Source organism: Onychomys torridus, chromosome 4 (assembly GCF_903995425.1).
Source record: "Onychomys torridus chromosome 4, mOncTor1.1, whole genome shotgun sequence".
Lineage (NCBI taxonomy): Eukaryota > Metazoa > Chordata > Mammalia > Rodentia > Cricetidae > Onychomys > Onychomys torridus.
Window position 1 is genome coordinate 9,648,482 of NC_050446.1, and position 23,531 is coordinate 9,672,012.

The 23,531-nt window shown below is 46.9% G+C and overlaps 1 protein-coding gene across 1 annotated transcript in view; it reads right to left on the minus strand.

The window, feature by feature from the left end:
• LOC118582775 (mediator of RNA polymerase II transcription subunit 27) overlaps nucleotides 1-20,772 on the minus strand; it is a 68,582-nt gene extending 47,810 nt beyond the window's left edge. Inside the window, exons 1-2 of the mRNA XM_036185872.1 lie at nucleotides 20,539-20,772; nucleotides 17,917-18,061 (exon numbers count right to left, since the gene is read on the minus strand). Of these exons, the coding sequence (XP_036041765.1) occupies nucleotides 17,917-18,061; nucleotides 20,539-20,741 (348 nt within the window). The 5' untranslated portion in view covers nucleotides 20,742-20,772. The remainder of the gene's footprint in view (nucleotides 1-17,916; nucleotides 18,062-20,538) is intronic.
• Between the last annotated feature and the right edge of the window lie 2,759 nt (nucleotides 20,773-23,531).

Genomic DNA, 23,531 nt, shown 5'->3' on the forward strand with positions numbered 1-23,531 from the left:
TGACCAGGCCCACACTTCACAGCTGCACAGTGCTATGAGGTGTTTCTCTAACTTTCACTTTATCCTATCCTGTCCTTTTCCTTCTGCCTCAAAATAATCAAGACAATTTGCCTTCTGTTTGCATCCCCAAACTTGTTTAAAACAACTTTCATATGTATTGTCCTTCAGAAAGCCTCGCCCTGAGTAGAGTGCACAAGCCAAAGACAGATCTCCTGCAGCTGTGTCAGAGAACCCACCCCCACCAACACATTGGGGCACAGCTCTGCTCCCATCTCTGCCTCTCAAAAATGGGGGTATGATAATGCTACTTTCCTAGCTCGGGCTGTTCTTGTTGGTTTATCTTCTTCTGGTGAGCCTTGGTGCATACTGGAAATACAAGTACAAACAGGCTGACATGGTCTCCGCTCCTGGTCCAGTACGTAGAGTTCAACTGAGTCAGTTATAATGACAGCATCATGGGGAAAATGGGTAGCATAAGCTCACAGAGGGGATTCTCAGCTCAGCTTGGGGGGTCAGAACTCTCCCAGTGTATGACTCTAAACAAACACATAAAACAGGGACCATGAGTTAAGCAAAAAAAAAAAAAAAAAAAAAAAAAATTAGAGTCCACTGTATGACCAAACTTGTGTTCTGGCACTGTGTGGGGCAAACAGGCTGGTACAGATCGCTGGGAAGCACCTTGCTGGCCACCAAACTGCAGGTGCTATCACTGATCCTTTACGACCAAATGGAAGGAGAGAATCACCAGAGAAGCTTCTGCTCCCTAGAGACCCGCCCAGAGAGCAGGAATGCCCACTACGGTTTAGTGACTGGAAATGACACTTCTCAGCTTGGAGAGGTCATAACAGGAAAGGCAACATGCCCCACAAGACATCTAGCTAGGAAACTGCCACATTCCGGCTTCATCAGCAGAGGTCCCTGAGTACAATGTTTTGGCTGAGGATTCCTGTGAACTGCCAGCAGGATAATGTGGTTACTCTGTCTGAGGATGGGAAAACACATTACAGTCTCAATGTCTGAGTGCACCCAAACAATTAGAACCAACACAGCTGCTCTGTTTAAGCAAAGGGCAGAGAATGGTAGTCTCCACTATCCACTGTTGGCTCTTCAGGTTGCTTTTTTTTTTTTTATCCACTATGGTGGTTTGAATGAGATGTGCCCATAAGTCTCAGGCATTTTAATACTTGGTACCCAGTGGTGGCTGTTTGAGGATGATTAGATGTGGCCCTGCTAGAAGTATGTCATGGGGCAGGCTTTAGAGTTTCAAAAGACTTGAGCCCTTCCGAATTAGCCCTCTGTTTCCTGTTTGCAATTCTAGATGCGAGCTCTCAGCTCTCAGCTGCTGCTCCAGTTGCCTGTCACCATGACTTCACGCCACCATCCTGGACAATTTGGAAGTCCCAAATAAACCCTTCCTTCTGTAAACTGCCTTGGTCATGTATTTCATCACAGCACCAGAAAAGTAACAAAGATACCCACCTGAGCCTGAGGGTCACCTAAGGGATATGGCACAGGTTGCCCAGGCCAGTGAAAGGAAACTGAGACCTCCTGAGCACCTGTGATATACCTGTCGGCTAGTGCTCTCCCTCCTGGAAGAGAAAGGTCTTTAGACCTACTCTGTGTGTGAAAACAGTGAAACTATCCCAGTGGTCTAAACAGGAAAATATACTCCTCCCTTGTCACATAAACCTCTTCGATGATGGACTACTTGCTTCCTGCTTTCTGGAGGATCTGAGAGTATGGTTTCTCTGGATGCTCAGGTAATTCCAGCTCATCAGAGAAGCTATGGATGACATACTGGCTTGAGCTGACACATTCAACTCAGGGAAGCAGGCTGAATTATAAAATGTGATTTTAAATGGAAAAGCATGGCACAGATGACGGCTGGGTCAGCAAAGTGCTTGCCTTGCAGGATGAAAACCTGTTTCATCCTGAGAACTCACATTTTAAAAGCCAGGAACAGTGGTACACATACATATTCCCAGTACTGGACAGGATCCCTGGGACCTACTGGCCAAGCAGTGGGAGAACCTGACTAATGAAAAGTGGACAGTGCCTGAGAAACAACGCCCAAGGTTGTCCTCTGGCCTCCACACAGAGGTACATGTGTACACATACAAGAGCGTGCACACACACACACACACACACACACACACACACACACACACCACAAATGGTGAGGCAAACAAACCTCCCAGGGATGGATGACTGGATAGAGCGCCAGATGGGTAAAAACGGAGCCCCCAGATGTGACGCTGAAGTAGGGATAGGCGGCCATTGTACACATGAGCGAAATTACCCTTCAGGACTCAGCATCTGAAGGAGATCTGAACAGACTCAGATGAAAATATAGTCATCCCCACAACTATGGCTCAGCTTTCCATAGTCTCAGTTATCCACAGTCAGCAGTCATAGTCTGGAAATGTTAAATAGAAAATTCTAGAAGTAAATAAGTCGTAAGATTTAAGTTCCGTGCTATTTTCAGTAAAAAGGTTGTTGTGATGTCAATGAGAATGGCCCCATAAGCATGTATGTTTGAATCCTTGGTCCCCAGTAGGAGGAACTATTTGGGGAGGATTCGGAGGTGTGGCATTGTTGGAGGAGGTGTCACTGGGTACAAGAATTGAGATTTCAAAAGACTCCCACCATTGCCAGTGTGTTCTCTCTGCTTCCGGCTTGCAGACCAGGATGTGAGCTCTCAGCTGTTTCTGGCTCCATTCCTTCACTCTGCCATCACTGACTTTACCCTCTAAAACCATAAGCCCAATTAGATGCTTTCTTTCATAAGCTGCCTAGGTTGGGTGTTTTGTTACAGCAATAGGAACGTAACAAATTCAGAACTTTGGTAAACCTGGGCCACTCCACTCAAGATGGAAACCATCCCTTTGACCCAGTGTCCTCACTGTGTATGCTACCTGCCCATGAACACCTCAGCAGCTGTCTTGGTTATGGTGCAACTATTGTACTATTATTTAATAACAGAGCAAAGCATAAGTTCAGTGATGCTGGTAATTCGGACATGCCAAAGAAAAGGTGTAAAGGCTTCACGTAAAAAGACAAAAAAAGCTCTTAAGTTAACATGGGGGGGGGGGGGGGGGCCGCTAAGCTGAAGTTTCTAAGATCTACTACAAAGAACGAATCTCCCACCAATAAATTTACCGAGGAAACAGAACTCAAATTCAAGTCTAGATACGCCATCTCCAAGTACAAGAAAGGTAGCCACAGGAGGGGCAAGCACTTGCTTAGGGTGTCACAGGCACTCAACTCTATGGCGCAGTTCCACTAGGCTCTTGGAAGGCCTCCCCTGCAGACAGGGCACTACTGGACAGGGAATGAGAAGTGTATAGATAGCATAGCGCTGTCTGCTATGGTGTCACCAGCCCATCTCATGAACTTGGGGGAAGTTGTGACAAAAGAGACCAACTCGGCCAGGTTTAAGGCTGGCAGTGCAAGAAAGTTGGTGTGTGTGACAGTTTATCATCACTGTCAACCTGACCAGGTATGACTCACCTAGTGTCTGTGCGGGCTTTTCCAGAGACCTACTCTGAATGTGAGTGGCACTGAGCCTGCAAGGCTGGGGTCCTGACTGACTAGAACAGAGACATGCTGAGCACAGCACTCATCTCTCTCTGCTCCCTGACTCAGGTGCGATGTGAGCAGCTACCTCACCCCTGCATGGTGGATATGCCCAGACTGTGAGCCAGAACAAGCGCATCCTTGAGTTGACTGTCAGGTGTTTAGTCACAGTGAGAAAAGCAACAATAACAGCATCCTAAAGTTGATCATGTGACTGTTGCTCCCTCTGGATACAGATGGAAGACATATATTTATACTCTTTTGAAATCAATAAGAACCCCTTAAAACAAGCACAGCTTTGGGCTGCCACAGGCTAAGAGCAAGCTTAGTCACATGCCAAGGACCCATAAGCCAGTGTACGGGACAGCACTGGAGGCAGCATCTGTATTATTCAGGGGCAGAATTAAAATGCAGCCAGCTATAAGAACAAAATAATATGTAAGATACCCAGACAGCAAGACAAAACTGCCTTTGTGTTCAAACACTGTTCAGCTTTCCTCTATGAGTTATGTCCCTCTACAATAGGAAACAGTATGCTGAGCCATTTAGAGCTCTTGGCTAAAGAAAAGGTGTGGCCGGGTGGTGGTGGCACACACCTTTAATCCCAGCACTTGGGAGGCAGAGCCAGGTGGATCTCTGTGAGTTCGAGGCCAGCCTGGGCTACCAAGCGAGTTCCAGGAAAAAGGTGCAAAGCTACACAGAGAAACCCTGTCTTGAAGATGAAAAAAAGAAGAAGAAGAAGAAGAAAAGGTGTGAAGAGAGATGGGCAGTGGGGCCAGAATCATGGTTAAAAGCAGGGCCTTTGGGCATTGCAGCCTTCTTAGAGTTCAGCCCAAGGTGGGGGTATTTATTGCCTTCATTCACCACATCCAGAACAGTGTCCACACAGCAGGTGCCCAATTCTGTCTGCAATGGGCAGGTTGGGTATGTCCTAGCAAAGAGTGTTCTGCCCTCATTTAAGAACAGATTAGGCTTACAACTCGGTGCCCTGCAGGTGTGGGCTCTTTCTCATGCAGACATTCAGAACACAGGCAAGCCTGCAAGCTCTCACCATGATGAGTCTAACAGTACACAGGCACTGGAGAGAGCTGAGCTCAGAACATGCCAGGCGGCTGGGGGTGGCAACCACTGACAGATGACCAATGTCTGAGAAGCCTATTGACTGAAAACAGCAAATAACACAACGTCACTCTCTAACCTGGAACACACAGGTGGGCGTGAATGGGGAGAAGAGCAACTGGCAACTCATCAGCTCAGAGCACTGTGACTCTTGTTGAAGAGGAAGACAAGAGAAGGTTTGGCACTTCTCTGGCACAGCCATTCACCTGTGCTCCCTCTTATGACAGGAGGTTAGCTGTAGGTATTAGACGGTCCTGTTCTCCTTCCTGGAGAGTTACCTGCTAAGACCCCCAATATAATGTATCCAAGGCTGCTTCTCTAGTAAGGAGGGGCCTGTGGCTATTCTGCCCATGATAGCCAAGGGAATCTCTGACCACACCCATGCCTGGGCTGGGCCTGGGCCTGGCTGTCAATGGATCACAATGTCACTGGTGATTCCCTCTGCTTCATCATATGTGTCTGAATCACTGCTCCCACCTTACTAATAGGGAAAAGGGCTCCAGCAGCCTTGAAGAAACCACTCTGCTCTTCCGAACACCAGGCAGCATTCCCTGCCAGCCTCACTGAGGGGGCTAGCCACATGGCCATGGGCAAGTTATTCTCTGTAAGATGAAGTATGGTGATCTACCTGATTGCTAAGCCCTTGAGGTCTCATGCTCAGCAGCAGGGTAAGGCTCAGTCACCAAGTGTCTACCAGATATCCAAAGGGGACCCACAGTTCCAACCCTGGAGAAAAGGGGACACAACTGGACATCCCTTGATACAGTGTGGTCAGTGCAGCTACATAAAGGCCAAGGGACAATGACAGATAAGATATCTCTGCTTGGCCTTTACAGGACAGAAGGAGGGTTGTACACAGGTTGAATCCAGGCAGAGGGCTGGGGGGCAGCACAGCACAGTCACGGCTCTAGCTTCCTTAGTGGGCAATACACAATGCTGGACATTTGAGAAAGCACCTCCAGTTCACAGGGCTGGAACAACTGTGGCTACACAACCAAGTTTGAGGATAAAAATGACAACAGAAGTTACTGGTTTGCCAGAACCTTCTAGTCAGACCAAGAGATCAGGGAGTTCCATTCACTGTCAACTCAGCAAGAAGCCCAGGCCAGCCCTAGCCAGCAGGAACTGACCCCAGGAACAAGCCTTGCCAGCCCAAGGAACTGCAGTGAGCTGCGTCTCCCAAACAAATGAGTGACTGCAGTAAGGGAACGCCCACACTGGAAGAAAGGCCGAGAGCAAGTCCCAGAACCAAAGGACAGTGCAGCAAGCAGGAGGCAGAACAGATGCCCACCTCACCTCCCCAGTCTGGCAAAATCCTGACCCCAGCCCCAAGGAGCCCGGAGAGCAGGGATGATGGCCACGAGAGTGGAGAAGGAAGGCTCTTGCTCCCACATCCACACATCCTCCCAGTCCTCCAATGAGCACAGGGAAATCTGCAAAAGGTCAAGGTGAGAGAAAGACACAACCTAAAGGGGACAGAGGAGGAGGGTGGGGCTTTAGTTAACTCCTTCACACAGAGAGCAAGCCAATAGCAAAAACTACTTTGAAATGCCACTGTGAGCCCTGTCCTGAGTTGGAGACACCATGCACAGTTCTCATGAGGCACTGGAAATCTGCACACAGACCAGAAAAAAGCACTCTGGGAGATCAGTCTTGTGTCCATCTGAGAGTCCAGTACACTAAGACCCTACGGGCTTCAGTAACTGCCCAAAGTAGGACCAGGCTTGGGGCAGAGAGGTGGGTAAGCAGGCAGAGTGGGATAAAAGCAACTATGGGGACAAAGCTGGGGACACCTAATTGGACACACAGCAGGCTTTCAGGGAAGATGGGCCCCAAGTGACTGAGACGCTTCCACAAAAAGGAATGAGATGTGGGATGGAAGGAGATGTGCAAAGGCCCTTGGGAAACCTCAGTTCATTCCACAGGATCAAACTGGCGGAAGAAGGGAAGGCACGTGGGAAACCAGAGCTGGATAAGGAAGAGCGCACACACTAATAACACCACATCCAGGTCTTGCTTTAAAATACTCCAGTCCTGCTGGGGGAGGGGAGGTGCATGCTAGTAACTCAGAAGGCAAAGGCAGGAAAACTAGAAAACTGTGGCCAGCCCGAGTGTGCCTGTCCAGCCCTACCCAGGGCAGGGTGAATGAAACAAGACTATAAATCGTTCTGAGTGTCAATCTAGGTTGCCGAACATTCTGGCTGGCTTTTCTGCTGCTGTGCTCGAACACCGACTAAAAGCAACTTGGGGAGGAAAAGGTTTATTTGACTTACAGGTCCCATCCATCATTAGGGAAGCTGGACCTTAAGGTAGGGCTTGAAGCAGAAACCACAGAGAAAGGCTGTTCAAGGCTTGCTCCCTCTGGCTTGCTCAACTGTCTTTCTTTTTTTGTTGCTTGTTTTTTCAAGACAAGATTTCTCTGTGCAGCCCTGGATGTCCTGGAATTCACTTTGTAGACCAAGGTGACCTCGAACTCAGAGCTCCATCTGCCTATGCCTTCCAAGTGCTGGAATTAAAGGTATAAGCCACCATGCTCAGCTTCAACTACCTTTCTTATATAGCCCAGTCCCACCTGCCTAGGAATGATACTGTCCACAGTTGGCTAGACCCTCCTACATCAATTATTAATCCATAAATTTTTTTTACCATAGACATGCCCACAGGTCAATCTGATGGAGGCAATTCTTCAATTAAAGTTCCCTCTTCCCTTCCGGGTATGTCAAGTTGTCAACTGAAGCTATTATGACAAGAATTATATAATTCTTATTTCTGTGTATATTTGAAACTCCCCATAATAAAATCTTTTGTTTTGTTTCTGCAGGAAGAAGAAAAGATAGGAAGGACTGAGGAGGGCATTAGGGAAGCAATGTGTGTTACCTGGAGACCACAGATGGAAGCAGACTCACCCTGGGCCACACACCATAAGTCCCCATCACAGCAACACCGACAGGCAGGACTGCCAGTACCATTTCATAGAAACTGAGGTTGGGTAAGAGACTCAGTTACATGAACACTGTTGCTAGTGGGCATGGAATCATTCCCAAGAAAGATAGGGATCACTGGAGAGTAACAGATTCCATGCCTTGAAATCTGGAGAGCACAAGAAAGGAGTTGCCAGCGATATGGCTGAGCACGACCCTGAGCAGCAGCCTGAGGAAAGGGTGGACAGGATGGGATGAGAAGGCCAAAGGCACTGTTGGTGGCTGTAAGACTTGGTCAGCACTAATAGGTGACATCAGGGCCTGCAGTGGGGCAAGACTCCCCATTTGGATTGCTTGTCTGTGGCCATGAGTGGCAAAGAACACTGTGATAGACAGGAGGGATCTCAGGGGAGATCTTGCAGAGGAAGGTGGGGTGGCTGGGTGATGCGTGAACTGCAGAGCTGATGAGATGACCTAGAAAGGGTGGAGCAATGAGAAGATGCACTAATCTCGTGGCTCTTCTTCAGCCTGCCCACCAGGAAGAGACAAGAGACAACCACAATTCCCTGTATACACAGGGACATGATTCCTTCCCACGCCAGCTGAGGAGAGATGACACGGACAGTTCAGGAAAGGAATATGCCCTTTTAAGGCTCTGGTTATGACCTACAAAAGGTTCTGGACCTATGTATAAACCACACAACACACCTTTTCAGTCCTGAAAAGGCTGGCATGCTGAGCTGGGGGTGCAGCTCAAGACGGAGTGCTTGGGCAGCATGCATAAGGCCCAGGTTCCATCTCCAGCACTGCAAAAACAAAGGTGTGGGGCAGGAGTAAATGGAAGAACGCCACAGGCCTGTCACACAGCTGTAGCTGCCCATAGATAGGCCAGCTCTCTGTGTCAGAGAGACCTGATTCCAGCAACAATAAAGTGACCATTGTCACAAACCACAACTAATAAGAACATTGAGATGTGGACCGGCCTGAAGCCTTGGGCTAGAAACCATTTCCGTTCTAGGGCATTGCCTGACGCTCATTAGCATTTATACAGTGCACTCCATGAGCCAAGGCACTGGAGAAGCTTTGCCAGGTAATTTTCCACTCAAGGCTGCCTTGCTCTGCCACAGTCAAAGATGTTGCATGGATGGCAGCTCCACATGCTTCAGAAGAGAAGAGCAGGAGAGGTCCTCTCCAGCCCCCAGGAACATCCCCTCCCCACCCACAGGCATGCATCAATATTGCCTGGGCCTTTCCAGGTCAGAGTAGAAAGGACCCGCAGAGCACATCCGGCCCAACCCTTCAGTCAGCCAAGGGAAGACCATCAGCATCAGATGACACAGGAGCCATGTGACTGCTCACCATCTAGTCACTCTTACCCTGGTGACCACTCTACACCAGCAGCTGCCTGGCAAGACACAAAACTCACCTGGTCAGAGTATCAATGACAAACTAGGCAAAATCCAAATGCTTCTTTCCAAATTGGCCTTTGTGTTCAACCTGTTCCTAAAGCAACAGGCAGGCACACAGCATGCCCTGCAGCAGAGGACTATGGGAGCAGTCACAATTCTAAACTCTGGGACAGACGTCTTATTGAACCTCCAGGTGAGGTGAGTTCTTTGTGGTTTGGACACTCAGTCTATTGACTAAGCCCTTCCTATCTTATCTCCTCCTCTGTGGCCTTCTCATCCCTCCCATGGCTTCTTCTGAGGAAACTCTCCTTGCCAGTGTACCTCACAATTCTTCACCAAACTCCCAATCCCTCACTCCATACCTCAGGTTTTAGAAGGACAGAACTGACCCTCATACTAACTTGCACTCAAGTGGGATGGATCACAACTGATCCTTCCTTGCTCAGGCACTTTGAAGAACTTCTGGAGGCAATACAGATGCAATGGTGGGAGGCCTGGCAACAGAGTGGAAGCCATGACAGGAAGGCCAGAGCACCCTGGGAGTCTCTCCTCATCGCTGTTTGTGAATTCGGAACCACCAGCCTGCCCTCCCCACTACTCAGATATCCTAATCATCTCTCTGAAACACACCCAACTTTGAAAGCTAAGGAGAAAACCAGGAAGGTTAGTCTCACACTCTGAGGTAATGGGATGTGAGTCAAGGTGCTTAGGCCTAGGAGCTTATATATATAAGCACACAGCAGCGCTGCTGCACACCACAGATACACATGCATGTTTACACTACATGTGCTGAGCACAGCCACATTCATTCAATGCTTACTATGTGGGAGTTAGCTAAGGATCTCTCGCATGCTAAAACAGATAGATGATGTACTACTGAGCTACATGCCAGCATCAATAGCCAATGCATCTTATAGACATTATGTCTACTTCACCAACGCTATGATACAAACCCTAGTTCTAGCCTCATTTCAGTCAGGACACCCTCACTCAGGAAGAAGTTTATCACTTAGCCAAGGCACTGGATGAGTACAGAGCTGGATCAGAACCCAGGCAGTCTGACTCTAAAACCTGCATCCAGGCCTGTGCAGGTCCAAGCTCAGGGCATGTGAAGCATCTGCTTTGATGTCCAGTTTCCTGTTGGGTAGTGTTGCGCTACAATCCTTCTGTCATGCCTCCGATGGAAGGGGAGGTGCCAGGTCTGAGGCTAACTAGACAGTCAATACCAGTCGGTCCACTTGGCCAGTAGGTGCTATGAGACCAGGTTTGGGAGAAATGGTACCTAACACCTTTCCCAGAATAGTACCAGGTCCCATAGTAACAAATATTTAAATAACCGTCTTTCCCATCATCACCTACATGAACTTGTGCACAGAACATGGTCAGGGCTGGGCCTGTTGGCAAAAGAAGACACTAGAACAGAAATTATTGATAGGTAGTGATGGATGATGGCTTAGTCAGTAAAGTGCTTATATGCAAGCACAAGGACCTGTTTGTACCAGTGTCCTAGTTAAATATCAATTTTTACAGCTTAAAGTCATCTGAAAGGAAGAGTCGTAACTGAGGTTTTGCCCAGACCAGACCGTTCTATGAGTAGGTCTGCCAGGGACTGTCTTGACCATTAGCTGATGGAGGAGTGCTGAGCGCACAAAGGTCCCTGTGCCCACAGATTACTATGAAGACCAGGAGTGTTAATCACACAGGGTTGTCTCCTCAAAGGAGGAAATGAATACCTGCTTTCTACCCACAAGGTTAGGGGTGGATACTGTTAAAAACCTGATGACCTTTGCTATCTATAGAACCAGACCAGACACAAACCCCAGAATGTTATCCCAGACTCTCCTTCCCTAGACCTTTCTTTTTAGCTTTGTTTATCAGTCAACAGAACCCTTCCTTAGGGGAGATGCTGCATATACTTTATAGCCTGACGACCTCTACACTATAGAGACCAGATCCTAGGCCCTTAAGCTATAGAAGCCATCTTCATGGTCACATGTACTTTGAGTTTCAATGGAATTATGGCTCCTTGTACATCGGGGATTGTAGTACACCAGGAGGCCTTTTTCTAACATTGTACCGTGTTTAAATGTGCCTACAATAAACCATCTGCTGTCAGACTCTCTAGAACTCTGAACCAGGACCAACTAAGTCAAGCTGAACTTAGCTTCCCTTCTTGCCTCTCATGCTGCATTTCCCTGCTAGCCTTGATGCTTGCAGGGACCCCCACATAGGAAGGCCCAGTCTACCGTGGGTGGTACAAGCCCTGGCTAGGTGATCCTGAATTGTATAAGGAAGCTAGCTGAGGATAAGCCAGGCCAAGAGCCAGCCAGGAAGCATCCTCCTCCATGGTTCCTGCTGTACTTCACTGGCTGTGAAGTGAGTCCCTTGGTCAAAGGAACTGCTGTGTGGAATAGTAAGTGCCTTCAAGTTCCTGCCTCAACTTTCCTCAGTGGTGATGGAGTGCTAAGCAGAATAAAGCCTTCCCTGCCCTAAGCTGTGTCTGGTCAGTGTTCTATCACAGCAGCAGATCCCTGGGACTCCCTGGCCAGCCAGCCTAGGCAAGTCAGTGAGTTCCAGGTTCAGTGAGAAACCTCAGCTCAAAAAAACGATGGGAAGAGCAACTGAAGAAAACCCCAGTGTCAGCCTCTGGCTTCTGCGAGCACCTGCATTTACATGCATCTCCCCCCCCCCCTCTTTCTAAGGAAATTATTGAAAATTCACAAAGTGGGTAACCTCAGGAAGCTGGTGGATTGACTCTGTTCTTCCCAGACTGCTTCTGCACTGATGTCACTGCTGTCAAAGCAACAGCTATCACAGAAAACCTGCATCCGCTTCAAATCGGCCTGAGTCCACAGGGTGCCACCAAGCTATGTCCCCGCTAAGCACCAGCTGTGGGCCTGGTCCGCTAAGAAGGATGGCAACACTCACAAATGAAGCTGCTAGGCTCAGCCCTCAGAGAGCTGACCGTCGCCTACCAACTGACCTCTGCCTGACCTTCCCAAATTACTCTCCTGGAAGCCAGTCCAGGCCCTCAAAGGCCCTGGAATATTCTCTCTTCTACTAATAGTGCAACTGGACTTCACACTCCATCAAACATACAAGCAAGCCACAAACGGGTCCTGAATTAAAATCAACACAAGAGACTTTTGTTTCCCCTTTCATTCTTCCTTCAGAAGGGATCTGTTTTGTTTCCACATGCTGTGCTAAGCAAGCACTCTCCCCTGAGCCGCATGCCCAGACATCCATATTGCATGTCTATTCTGCCTGTCTGCCAGACTCCTTGCACGGTTCTGGGAACACCAGCAAAGAACAAGATGGGTGTGGTGCCTCCCCTCTGGGATTTACAGGTTACCCTCAAAATAAGACAGGGTTTCCACAGGAAAGGATCAGTGCTGTACCATAAAACAACCCCAGACCTACCAGCCCCAGAATGCAAAATTCAGAAAGCACACTTTCAAAGAGGTGGAGCCAGGAGGATCACACGTTCAAGGCCATACCGAACTGAAGGCCAGCCAGGGCCCCATGAGACCCAGTCTCAAATGTGCACATGCAAGATGGATGTGGCAGGATCGGAGAGATTGCTCAGTGGTTAAGAGCACTGGCTGCTCTTTCAGAGGTTCTGAGTTCAATTCCCAGCATCCACATGGTGGCTCACAACCAACTATAATAGGAACTGACGCCCCTTCTGGCATGCAGGTATACATGCAGAGCACTCATATACAAATATAAATAAATAAAATAAAATAAAAAAGATGGATGTGGCAGATGACCATCACAGTAACTTAAAGCCATGGAGTAACTTGAGTTCTTGGAGCAAAAAACAAAAAACAAAAAACAAAAAAACTTGGTTTTTTCTTTTCTTTTCTTTTTTTTTTTTTTTTAAATGGAGCTGAGGATCGAATCCAGGGCCTTATGCTTGCTAGGCAAGCGCTCTACCACTGAGCTAAATCCCCAACCCAAAACCTTATTTTTTATTTTTATTTTATTCCTAGACAGGATCTCACCATGTAGCCCTGGAATTCACAGAGATCAGCCGGCCTCTACTTTCAAATGCTGGGATTAAAGGGGTACACCACCACATCAAGCCTAAAAACTTTCTTTTAAAAATAAAACATTAGGCCTTGTGGTAGTGGTACCCACCTTTAATCCCAGCACTCAGGAGGCAGAGGCAGGCAGATCTCTGTGAGTTCGAGGCTAGCCTGGTCTACAGAGTGAGTACCAGGACAGCCAGAGCTACAGAGAAACCCTGTCTCAGAAAACCAAAAGAAAAAAAAATAGATAGATAGATAGATAAAAATAAAACATTAAACCAGGTGTGGTAGTACAACGCCTTTAATCCCAGCACTAGGGAGGCAGAGGATCTCTGAGTTCAAGGCCAGACAGGTCTACAAAGCAAGTTCCAAGACAGTCAGGGCTTTTACACCAAGAAACTGTCTGGAAAAAAGAAAGAAAGAAAGAAAGAAAGAAAGAAAGAAAGAGAGAGAGAGAGAGAGAGAGAGAGAAAGAAGGAACATTAAAGATGTTAGAAAAGTAGGAAGAAGGGAGGAGGAGGGAAGGAGGAGGGAGGGTAGGAGGGAGGAAGGGAGGGACAGAGACAGTAGCAGCATCTTGCTCTGCTGGCCTTTCCCAACTCAAATACTTGGAATCTTTGTTACTCCCAGTATCACCAAGAAAAAGCAAAATCATGGCCAGCTCTTCTATGCAGATGCCATGAGCCCTCCCCTAGTTCTTGTCGGCGAATCTGCAGGTTTGGCCAACTCCCAATGGAAAACACTGCTCTTATACTGAATGTCTACAGACTCCTCCTCATCATTATCACCTGGGCAATACAGTGAGTGCAGCAGCCATTGTACAGCAAATGCACTGTCCTGGGTATTATGCCACCCAGTGACGATGTGGCACACGGGAGAAAGCAGGTTTGGTGGCACACACTTAGATCCCAGCTATTCAAGAGGCTGGGGGAGAAGAATCACTTGGAGGATGCCTGGGCAACACAGCAAGAACCCATCTCCAAAAGCACAGAGAAAAAGAGGAGAAGGCAATGTATATAGTTAAATGTAAATACAGCATCATGTTATGTGAGGGACTTGAGCGTCTGTGGACCTCCTAACTCCAGGCACAGGAGTTCCTGAGATCAAACTCCCACTGGGACCACAGAGGATTTTACACAAAGCAGCCTTCTGTCACAAACAAGTGAAAATCATCAATGGCTGAAGTTAAAAGCCTGGTGACAGGAGGCTGGAGTCCTCAGAAAGGGACCTTCAGGACAAGTCAGTCTCTCATGTCTGAGCATAACAAGTGACAAAGTCTACACTGACTACAGCAGGGACAGCGCTGATGCCAATTATTTTCTGCCCAAGTCGAGAGAGCTTGTCACCCTTCTGCAGAACAATTATCTATAGGTGCATCCGAGTTAGAAGCTCAGCCCTTTCCCTGAATCAGCATGGGGAAAGTGCTGCTCACAGCGATTTGACACCGTTTCATCAAATTAATCTTTGAATGTGTTAGTCTAACAATTACGCCAACCACCATGTAATACTCTAACTGACTTTACAAAAATGAGGAAAACTCCCCCCAAGAAAATGAGTAGTCATTAGACATGCACACAAAGTCCACCACATAATGGGTGGTGTCAAAGCCTTCTCCCGTGTCCTTCCATTCTTGGCCACAGCACAGAAAGCTGACCCGGGCAAGATACCCAACTCCCCTTCAAACATTACTGCACGCATTGCTTTCAATTCCTTGGATAAAATGGTGAGTGGTGAATGTTTTAGCAATTAAAATCTCTTTTCATTTACAGAAGCAAGAAAAACATAATTAATGATTGGCCTCTTGCATGTTAACAGCTGGAAATGAGAATACTGGTTTCTGTCTTGAGGCTATTTCTTTCGTTTATTGGAGAAATATACATAAGGCACTCTTACCCTGACTTTCTTCTTATCTTTCTGGTTTTATGGATGTCAAAATCCTAAGTCTTTCCCTAAGTAAGGTGTGGAAGAAATAAGTAACAACAAGATTAGATGCCATGTCCTTCTATAGAAGTCAAGTCTCCTATAACCTAGCCATAGAACATGTGTACAATTCGGAGCCAATCCATAAACAGCCTGAGCAGGAATACAACAGCTGATTAGTAATGTCTGCCCTGGAAGGATCAAACTTTAAAGACCCACATACCATGTGTTTTGTCTTCCCTGCCTTTTGAAACCATGGAAATGCATGCATGCTAAATAGGTTTTTAAAAAAGTATAAATAAAATGTCACATGAATTTCTAAGATGTGGCCAAAAGGGAGAAATGTTTTCTAAGTTGAAAACTTAGCCATCAAGTTTCAGGGGAAAAACAACAACAACAACAACCACACTCAAACTGTAATCCATCTAGGAGCTACAACAAAGCCAGTTGATGGCTTCAGTTTGCATGGCTCTAACACAAGAAGCTGAACTCTTCTGCTGGTGACACAGGGGACTAGTGAGAGAACACTGTGGCTTTATAAGCATATCACCACGTGTCAGGGCCATGCCTAAAACCTCCAAAGCTCCCAACACTGGCTATAGGATTTTATGGTTTATGACAAGCTTCCATAAATATTTTAACCTGTAGCATCTTGAGGCAAGAGTTCCACACACATAATATTTATTTCTCTTAATACACTTTTTCCCCTCCTTGGGTCAAAGGCAAGGGCCAGGACTTGTTTCCACAGCCCAAGAACCTGACTCCTTAGAGTATAAAAGTAGCGCTGTTCAAATGGAAATTGCCGTCACTTCAATGTAAGACCGACCAGTCGCCTCAGATAGCACTCTCTGTCACCCAGCCCAAGTCGTCCTACTGAGAAGCTCTCATCACTCAGGCTTCCTTACCCTTGTGACATAGCTACAGGACTTCCTCATCCAAACAGGATTTTCTGGGAGTCAAATCCAGCCACACATCTGCTGACCAGCTTCTACCCACTCACCAGGCAAACTCACATTCAGATCCCAGGAACCCCCCAGGAAAACCAGGAAGCTTCAATGGGACAGTCTAGAAAGCAGGAGGCCCTGGCCCCAGCAACTGCCACTCTTCCTGCCTGGTGCCCTCTGCTCTGGTTGGGTATGTTTAAGTGGGTGTTGTCACCTCCCACAAGTCTTCATTGGTGAGAGGGTTTGTCCTTAGCATGGTAATGATCCCTTAAGAGGTGGAAACTAATAAGAGATCAATTGGGAACATGTCCTCAGAAGTGACTGGCGGACACCAGCCCTCTGACCTCCTTCCTGTCTGACAAGGAGATCTGTCCCTCCTACATATTCATCTACCTACCGCTACGGTACTCTGCTATAGAGTCCTCACCAGGATCAAGCCAACGAGCACTTGGACCCGGCACCTCTAAAACCAAAGCCTAAAAAAAACCCTCTTATTTATAAAGTTGGTCTACCTCAGGTTCTTCATTACAGTAACAAACAGACTAATAACACTCTTCTTTTAGGAAACAGTCTTCTCCACTACCAAGGAGAATCACTCCAATGAGCCAAGCTCCAACTCCCACCCATTGATCCAACAAACCTCTGCAAGGACCCCACCACACAGGGCCTGGCACAGTCACTGAGAGCTCTCTAGGAATAAGGATGCAGAACTCTGCAGCTGCCAGCCCATCCTTTCTCCCACCACTAGTCTCAGGGCAACAACAGCGAGCAAGCCCTGAGATGCACGTGAGTGACACAGCCAAGCAACCTTGACCCTCATGAGCTCAGCTTCGAACCAGGGAGTTCCTGACCATGTCATTGATCATTTTTGATGCCCTGAAGTTTCCTCCTACTCCAGGGTGGGTTTCTACACCTGGTACCACAGAGTTTGGAGGAAAGATCTTAAAAGCCAAATCAATATATTCAGAGTCCAAGTTCTTTTAGTCCCCGGTGACAATCATCTTTCTAAATCTCCAACTTACTTCAAACTGAATACTAAAAGAAGCCCACCAGAGAAATTCAAAGGAAAAAAATCACACAACAGAAAAACTATCAAGGCTCATCTGTCACAAAGACCCAAGAGGGAGAGGCCAGGGGGAGAGGGTGAAGGGTGGCCTGGGGGAGCACAGCCGTTCACAATCAACAGGTCTCAGGAGCTATCCAAGCGTACTGACAAGGGCTTCCAAACCTGTCCTGAAAGTTTGTGTCAGTTTCCCGTCAGCAGGAAAAAAAAAACACACAACACACAGCAGAAAAACAAAAGGAACTCACAGGGAAGCAAACTGCTTCCGGGTTTGTGAGCCCGGTGGTTCCTGTCATTTTTAGACTACTCTTCCAGCTTTCCCAGGACCAAGCCATGGACTTGCTTGCTCAACAGCATCACAGAAGTCACACTCTGTAGCACATGTTAAAATGGGTTTAGGAGAAAGTGGAACATAATCTAATCCATAGCACTTTCCAGGTAATCTTACACTGTGACAGAGAAAAGACAAGACCATTTTAAAAAATCTGAGTGGCTAACCCTTCCCATAGCCAGTCTAAACTTGTAATAGTCAGGACCTCCTGGTAAATTAAGGGAAGCTAGGACTGATGCACCTTCCTCAGGCAAAACTGCACATACCACAGCACACTGTATGTAACACCACAACACAGTGTATGTAACACACCACAACACACTTCATGTATCATCCAGGGTTCCATAATCTGCTCTCCACACCCAATCTCCAGGCTAAGCACAGCTGAGCTAGGATTCCTTTTCAAATGTAATTACTTGAGCATCATTATCAACTCCAAAGGCTTCAAAGGTATGAAACATCACTTACAGGAAACCCTAAAATTCCAACTATGCAGCCCATGCAGACTCAGAGATGCAGAAGAGAACCTGCTCTCTTATTCTGCATTGCTGGGAGAAACACTGGGTTTTGCTCTGTTGGCTCCATCTACAGCACCCCCTTACCTTGTTGGACCATTTGTATGCTTGCAGCAGCTGGCTGTAGAGTGGAGTTTTGTCCTGCACAGGATCCAGGCTTAACAGCCCGCTGTTGTGAAGAGGGTGGTTCTCAGACGGCTTGCCTACCAGATTGCTCAGACGTTCCAGCTCACTAAAAGTAAAGAGAGACACTACATAAACCCAAGTCCACTTCTCTCCATCAAGGCCAAGCACACTGTTCAAGGATGGATGCCATCAGAAGTCTCTCAAGAAGAGGTCTGGAAAAAGACTTAGGGCTAACAAGAGAATGCCTGAGAGTTTTCATTTCAAACATACCTTTCAAAACCAGACATGGTGACCCATCCCTTTGATCCCAGCACTGGGGAGGCAGAGGCAGGTGGATCCATGAGAATTTGAGGCTAGCCTGATCTAGATAGGGAGTTCCAGAACCAAATAGGGCTACACAGTGGGACAAACAAAACAAAATATAGATGTCTCGTGCCATTCTAGAGGGAAAATAAAGCTAAGGGTACAGAGAAACAATAAGTTTCCCGGAAATCAGGATTTAACAACTCAGATTCATCCACAGCGGGAGGAGATGTTCTGCAATCTTGCAGTGTGGTATAACACTGCCTCTCATTCAGGATTTTCAGACCCATGTGCAGCTCACTCCATTTGGCAGAGCAGCAAGTACCTGAATAAATCATGATTATTTATCATTTCACATTGGGATAGATTTGTGCATGGTGCTTCACAGATGGCAAAGCTTTAGCAAGACAAAGAGATAAAATAAACAACTGGAATGGGAAGACACCACTGAGAGGCTGTGTCAATCAAACACACTTCAGTGTAGCAGGGAAACTAGGGAGAAGCTTGGGAAAGTGAGCCAACAGTGAAACCACACACCCCAGGCGTGGATTCTGAGGAGCTGTCCCAGCTACCAACAAGCCTCTGTGGACTGCTCCCATGCGGCATCCAGTCCAGACTCTTCAGTCCCCTTTTTATTGGCACTGCTATACATTTAATAAGTCAGAGGAATGTCCACACTGCTAAAGTTTCTAAGTGAAAGGGCTGTAACCTCCCATTAGAAAAGCAGAGGAAAGAACCTGAAATGGAAGTATGTGTGTGATGGTGGTGACAGGTAGGAGCATGTCACCCTCAAGCAGGGCAAGGATTACCTATTAGGGACACTGCAATCAAAAATGTTTGCAGGTGGGATTTAAGAAGGGGTGTGGTCTACAGGGGAGGGAAGGCACCCACTACTTCACTACCACTTGCTCTTCCATCCTGCCAGACCAAACTGGAGGATGCAGGCAGTCCTGGGGGGTTAGCTAAGTAGTGAAGAACCTGCCTGACCCGTGCAAGGCCCTGGGTTGGAACCAGGCACGGTGGAGGAACAGGAGATGGGAGAAAGAAAACCCAATCTATCCAGAAATTCTAAGTGACTAGTTCACCAAATGCTGTTCCTGTTAAGGTCAATTTCAGAAGAAAAAGGCCAAAGTTCTTCAATTCCAACCTTCTAAGACAAGAAGTACCTACTTCTGGGCATGGTGATGCACACCTTTAATCCCAGCACTCAGGAGGCAGAGGCAGGCAGATTTCTGAGTTTGAGGACAGCCTGGTCTACAAATCCAGTCAGAGAACGCCAAGGATATACAAAGAAACCCTGTCTTAAGGGGGTGGAGGGGAGTTCTTATTACGTACCAGGCATCTGACAAATGTCCTGTCAGTTAATTCTTTTCTCTGTGTAGTGCTGGCTGTCCAGGAACTCATAGGAACTCTGAATACCAGGCTGGCCTTGAACTCACAGAGATCCGCCCGCCTCTGTCTCCCGAGTGCTGGGATTAAAGGCGTGCGCCACCACTGCCCAGCTCAGTTAATTCTTAACATACTAATGTAGTAAAGGGAGTCTTGTAAGAACAAAAGTATGTAATCACTAGGACCACAAATTAAGAATTACTAGGGGCTAAGCTGCTCCTACGTGATTTTCCCGTTATAGTGGACTGAGTCCTCTGAAACTGTGAACCTAAATAAATCCTTCCTCTTGATAAAAAAGAAAGAAAGAAAAGGAAAGAAAAGACGAAAGAGGATAGGCATGAGGAATGAGCCTAGTTAACAAATGTGAGATGAGGTCTCTGTTGAGAAAGAGCTGAACAACAGGAATGGAGGTGAGTGCAGTGCTGAGGAGAAACCAAACCAGGCAAAAGGTAATGGAGGTAGTGTTTGAGGGTGACGTGAGGTAGCACTGATCAATTCCGAACTGTGAGGACGGGTACTCAATTGACCTGAGACAACGTTCACAGCTATGTCCAGATGTGCTGGTGCCCAAGGGCCTACAGGTTGGAAATCTGGTAAGATCGGCGAAGTGGACGTCCTGCGAAGAGCTCGTTCCCTGTCAGAATAAGACCGCCACAGCGGGGACCAAGGACCACAGAAGACACCCAGGACCAAACGGCCAACAGAAGGAATACTTGGTAACGAGAGGCGGGGCCAAGGTGTCCCTGAGGGGCTGGCAGGGGCCTGGAGCGAAAGGAAACAGCGGACTGAGGACCAGGGAGAGCGGCCCGTGACTGGGCAGACTAGCGTGGGATCCCGGTGGGACAGGTGCCAGGAGGGTCCTCGACACGGATTCCTTCAGCCAGTACCTACTTGAGGTCCCGGTTGACCGAATGCAAGTTGTCCTGGAAGTGCGCGATGAAGGCCTTCTCGCGGCCCTCCAGCGTCTCCTTGTTGCGCATGCCATCCTTAAGGCAATCGAACACCCTACTCACGCTGGAGCGCAGCGCCTGGATGGCATTGATGGCCTGTGAAAATGCCTCCAGGTTCACCCCAACACTCAGCACGTCCGCCATGTTGCAGCCGCCTCAGCCGGCTTTCGGGAGCCTGCAGCTTGAGCGGCGCGTGGCACTTTCTGATGACGTTGTCGTGGGAGGCTTCTGGGATATGTAGTTTGAGATATGGCCGGCGGTCCTGGGAGCTCCAGTGTACAACTTGGAAAATTGCGCCAGTCTGACTAAATGAGAGAGTTGGCGGCTAAGTGTGATCTCCGTGTGGGGAAGTCAGGTTGCCCTTGCCTTTTGCTTGATGGTGAATGACAAAGAAATACAGAAGTTCACCGCGTATCCCCAAAACTTGGACCGTCACATAGGAAAGAATTTCTCAGAACAATAAAATGTCCTCAGAGTACGTGAATAAAATGAGTCCATAATCATAAATAAAGGGGAAGAACTCTCTTACCTACAGTAGAATGCCAACACATAAATGAAGAAGGAATAATATTAGGAAACTTCCATTTGGCAGCCATTGAAATAACTGATTCATATCTGAATCAGTTGACGTTAAAAACTGCAAGATATTCGACACAGTCTCAAAGCGGTTTCCCTAAGAAACTTAACAGGAAGGAGAAAACAGTTGGGTCACTTGAGACCCTATGTCCAAAAGAAAAGTAATAATAGTAACAGAAATAATGGCATATGCCCAAAAGAATTGAAAGCATGGTCTAAATGAGATGTTTGTACTTCCATATTCATAGCAACCTCGTTCACAATAGTTAAGAAGGAGCCAGGTGTCCACCAACATATGAGCAGATAAACAAAATGTGATTACATATGATAGAAAGTATATATACTGTGAGACTGAAACAGGAACAATACACCTTGCAAGTTAATGGGAGAGCAAACCAGGATAAACGTACCTTGCATGTTAAGGGTTCTGTATTCAGTTAAAACAGTAAATAAAGAAATTCCTAGCCAGGCGTGGTGATGCTTGCTTTTTAATCCCAGCACTCAGGAGGTAAAGGCAGATGGATCTCTGAGTTCAAGGCCAGCCTGGTTTACAAATGAGTTCTGGGACAGCCAGAGCTACACAAGAAACTCTGTCTCAAAAAAAAATTAATAATAATAATAATAAGAAGAAGAAGAAGAAGAAGAAGAAGAAGAAGAAGTTTCTGTTTGTCCTGTGTTAAGTCCTTGCAAGTTAAGATTTCTTTTTTGTTTGTTTTGTTTTTCGAGACAGGGTTTCTCTGTGTAGCTTTGCACCTTTTTTGGAGCTCACTCTATAGACCATGCTGGCCTCGAACTCACAGAGATCCGCCTGGCTCTGCCTCCTGAGTGCTGGTATTAAAGGCATGCGCCACTACCGCCCGGCCATGATGAATATTCTTTGTTATCTCTCCTATAAAAAAAAGAGCCTCAAGAGGCCAGCAGGGGCTGCTCTCTCAAATCCCGACTTAGGGTAAGACAGTCAGCTGGCCAGTCCCAGGAGCACCCCCAAAATATAGCTTGCTTTAATTGGATAACTGTGGATTTGGTCATTTCTCCTCATGACTCTCAGGTTTAACATTGCCTTTTTTTCTGAAGGAAGGAGGAAATTCTGACACATAATAATTAGATGATATCTGAGTACTACCTGTAGACTCATTATTCATTTTACTGGTGAGGCATGATGATACACACCTTTTATCCCAGCCCTTGAGAGGAGATATGAAGACTAGGATCTCAGATCAGCATAGGCTACAGCATGAGTACTGTCCAAAATACAAGCCATGTTTGAGGCCTGGAGAGATGGGTTAGTGGTTAAGTACACTTGGTGCTCTTGAAGAGGATGTGGGTTTGATTCCCAGCACTCACAGGAAAGTCCACAATCAGCTGTAACTGCAGTCCCAAGGGATCCATTGCCCTCTTCTGGCTTCAAGGTCACAGCACAGATGTGGTGCACGAACATACATGAAAGCCAAATGCCTACACACATGAGATAATATGGAAAAAGAGCACACATTTTGCCAGTGATCATTTCACAGATGAAACTGGAACAATAAACTATATGAAGCAAAAGTGTACAAAAACACTAATGTGACAGGTGTCTCCATGATGGTGACTGCTGACGTCCCACACAACCTAAGTCAGAAGCTCATTTTTTAGTAAAAGGAGGAGACCTGTAGGGTCCTGGCACCCGTTTTGGGTAACTGTTGCCTTGCTTGCTAACCTTGACCCTGATATCCTTCCTATGCTAATTCCCTGTGAGATTCCACCCTCTTGAATGCTTAAGGGAAGTTCCTTGTCTGTGTATTCTGCATATTGGGCGTTAACAGCTACGATGAAAATTGTAATCGAACTTCTGCTCTCCCGGGTTCTCCCATTGTGCTCTAAGCCTGTATTTAAGACCTCCTCCCTCCTTCAATAAACGGCATTCGGCATTCAAAAAAAAAAAAAAAAAAAGGAAAGAAAGAAATTGAAGACAGCGATGTTCTAAAACAGGAAGTGGTGATGGTGTCATGGGCCTATGAGGATGCTGAACTATAAAGTCTATCAAATTGTGCAAACAGGAAAATTGTATACTATGTGAATTATCTGTCAGTAAAGATCTTATATATAAAAAAAACACTAATGTTGTAAGATTCTGTTCCTAGGAAATATTGAAGTAGTCAAAAATCACAGAGGAAAAAATGAAATTGCAGCTTCCAGGGGCCGGTTTCTAGTGCCTAAGACACCTAGCACAGGAATTGTAGGAAGAAGAGAAAATTTGAGCTGTAAACAAAATATTATCCAGATCTGGCACAGCAGTTTAAGGGACCTTACTTATTTTTCTGCCGTGTCTACTATGGGCATGTTCTGGCCTGAGAGGAGCCAAGTACATGCAGTTTG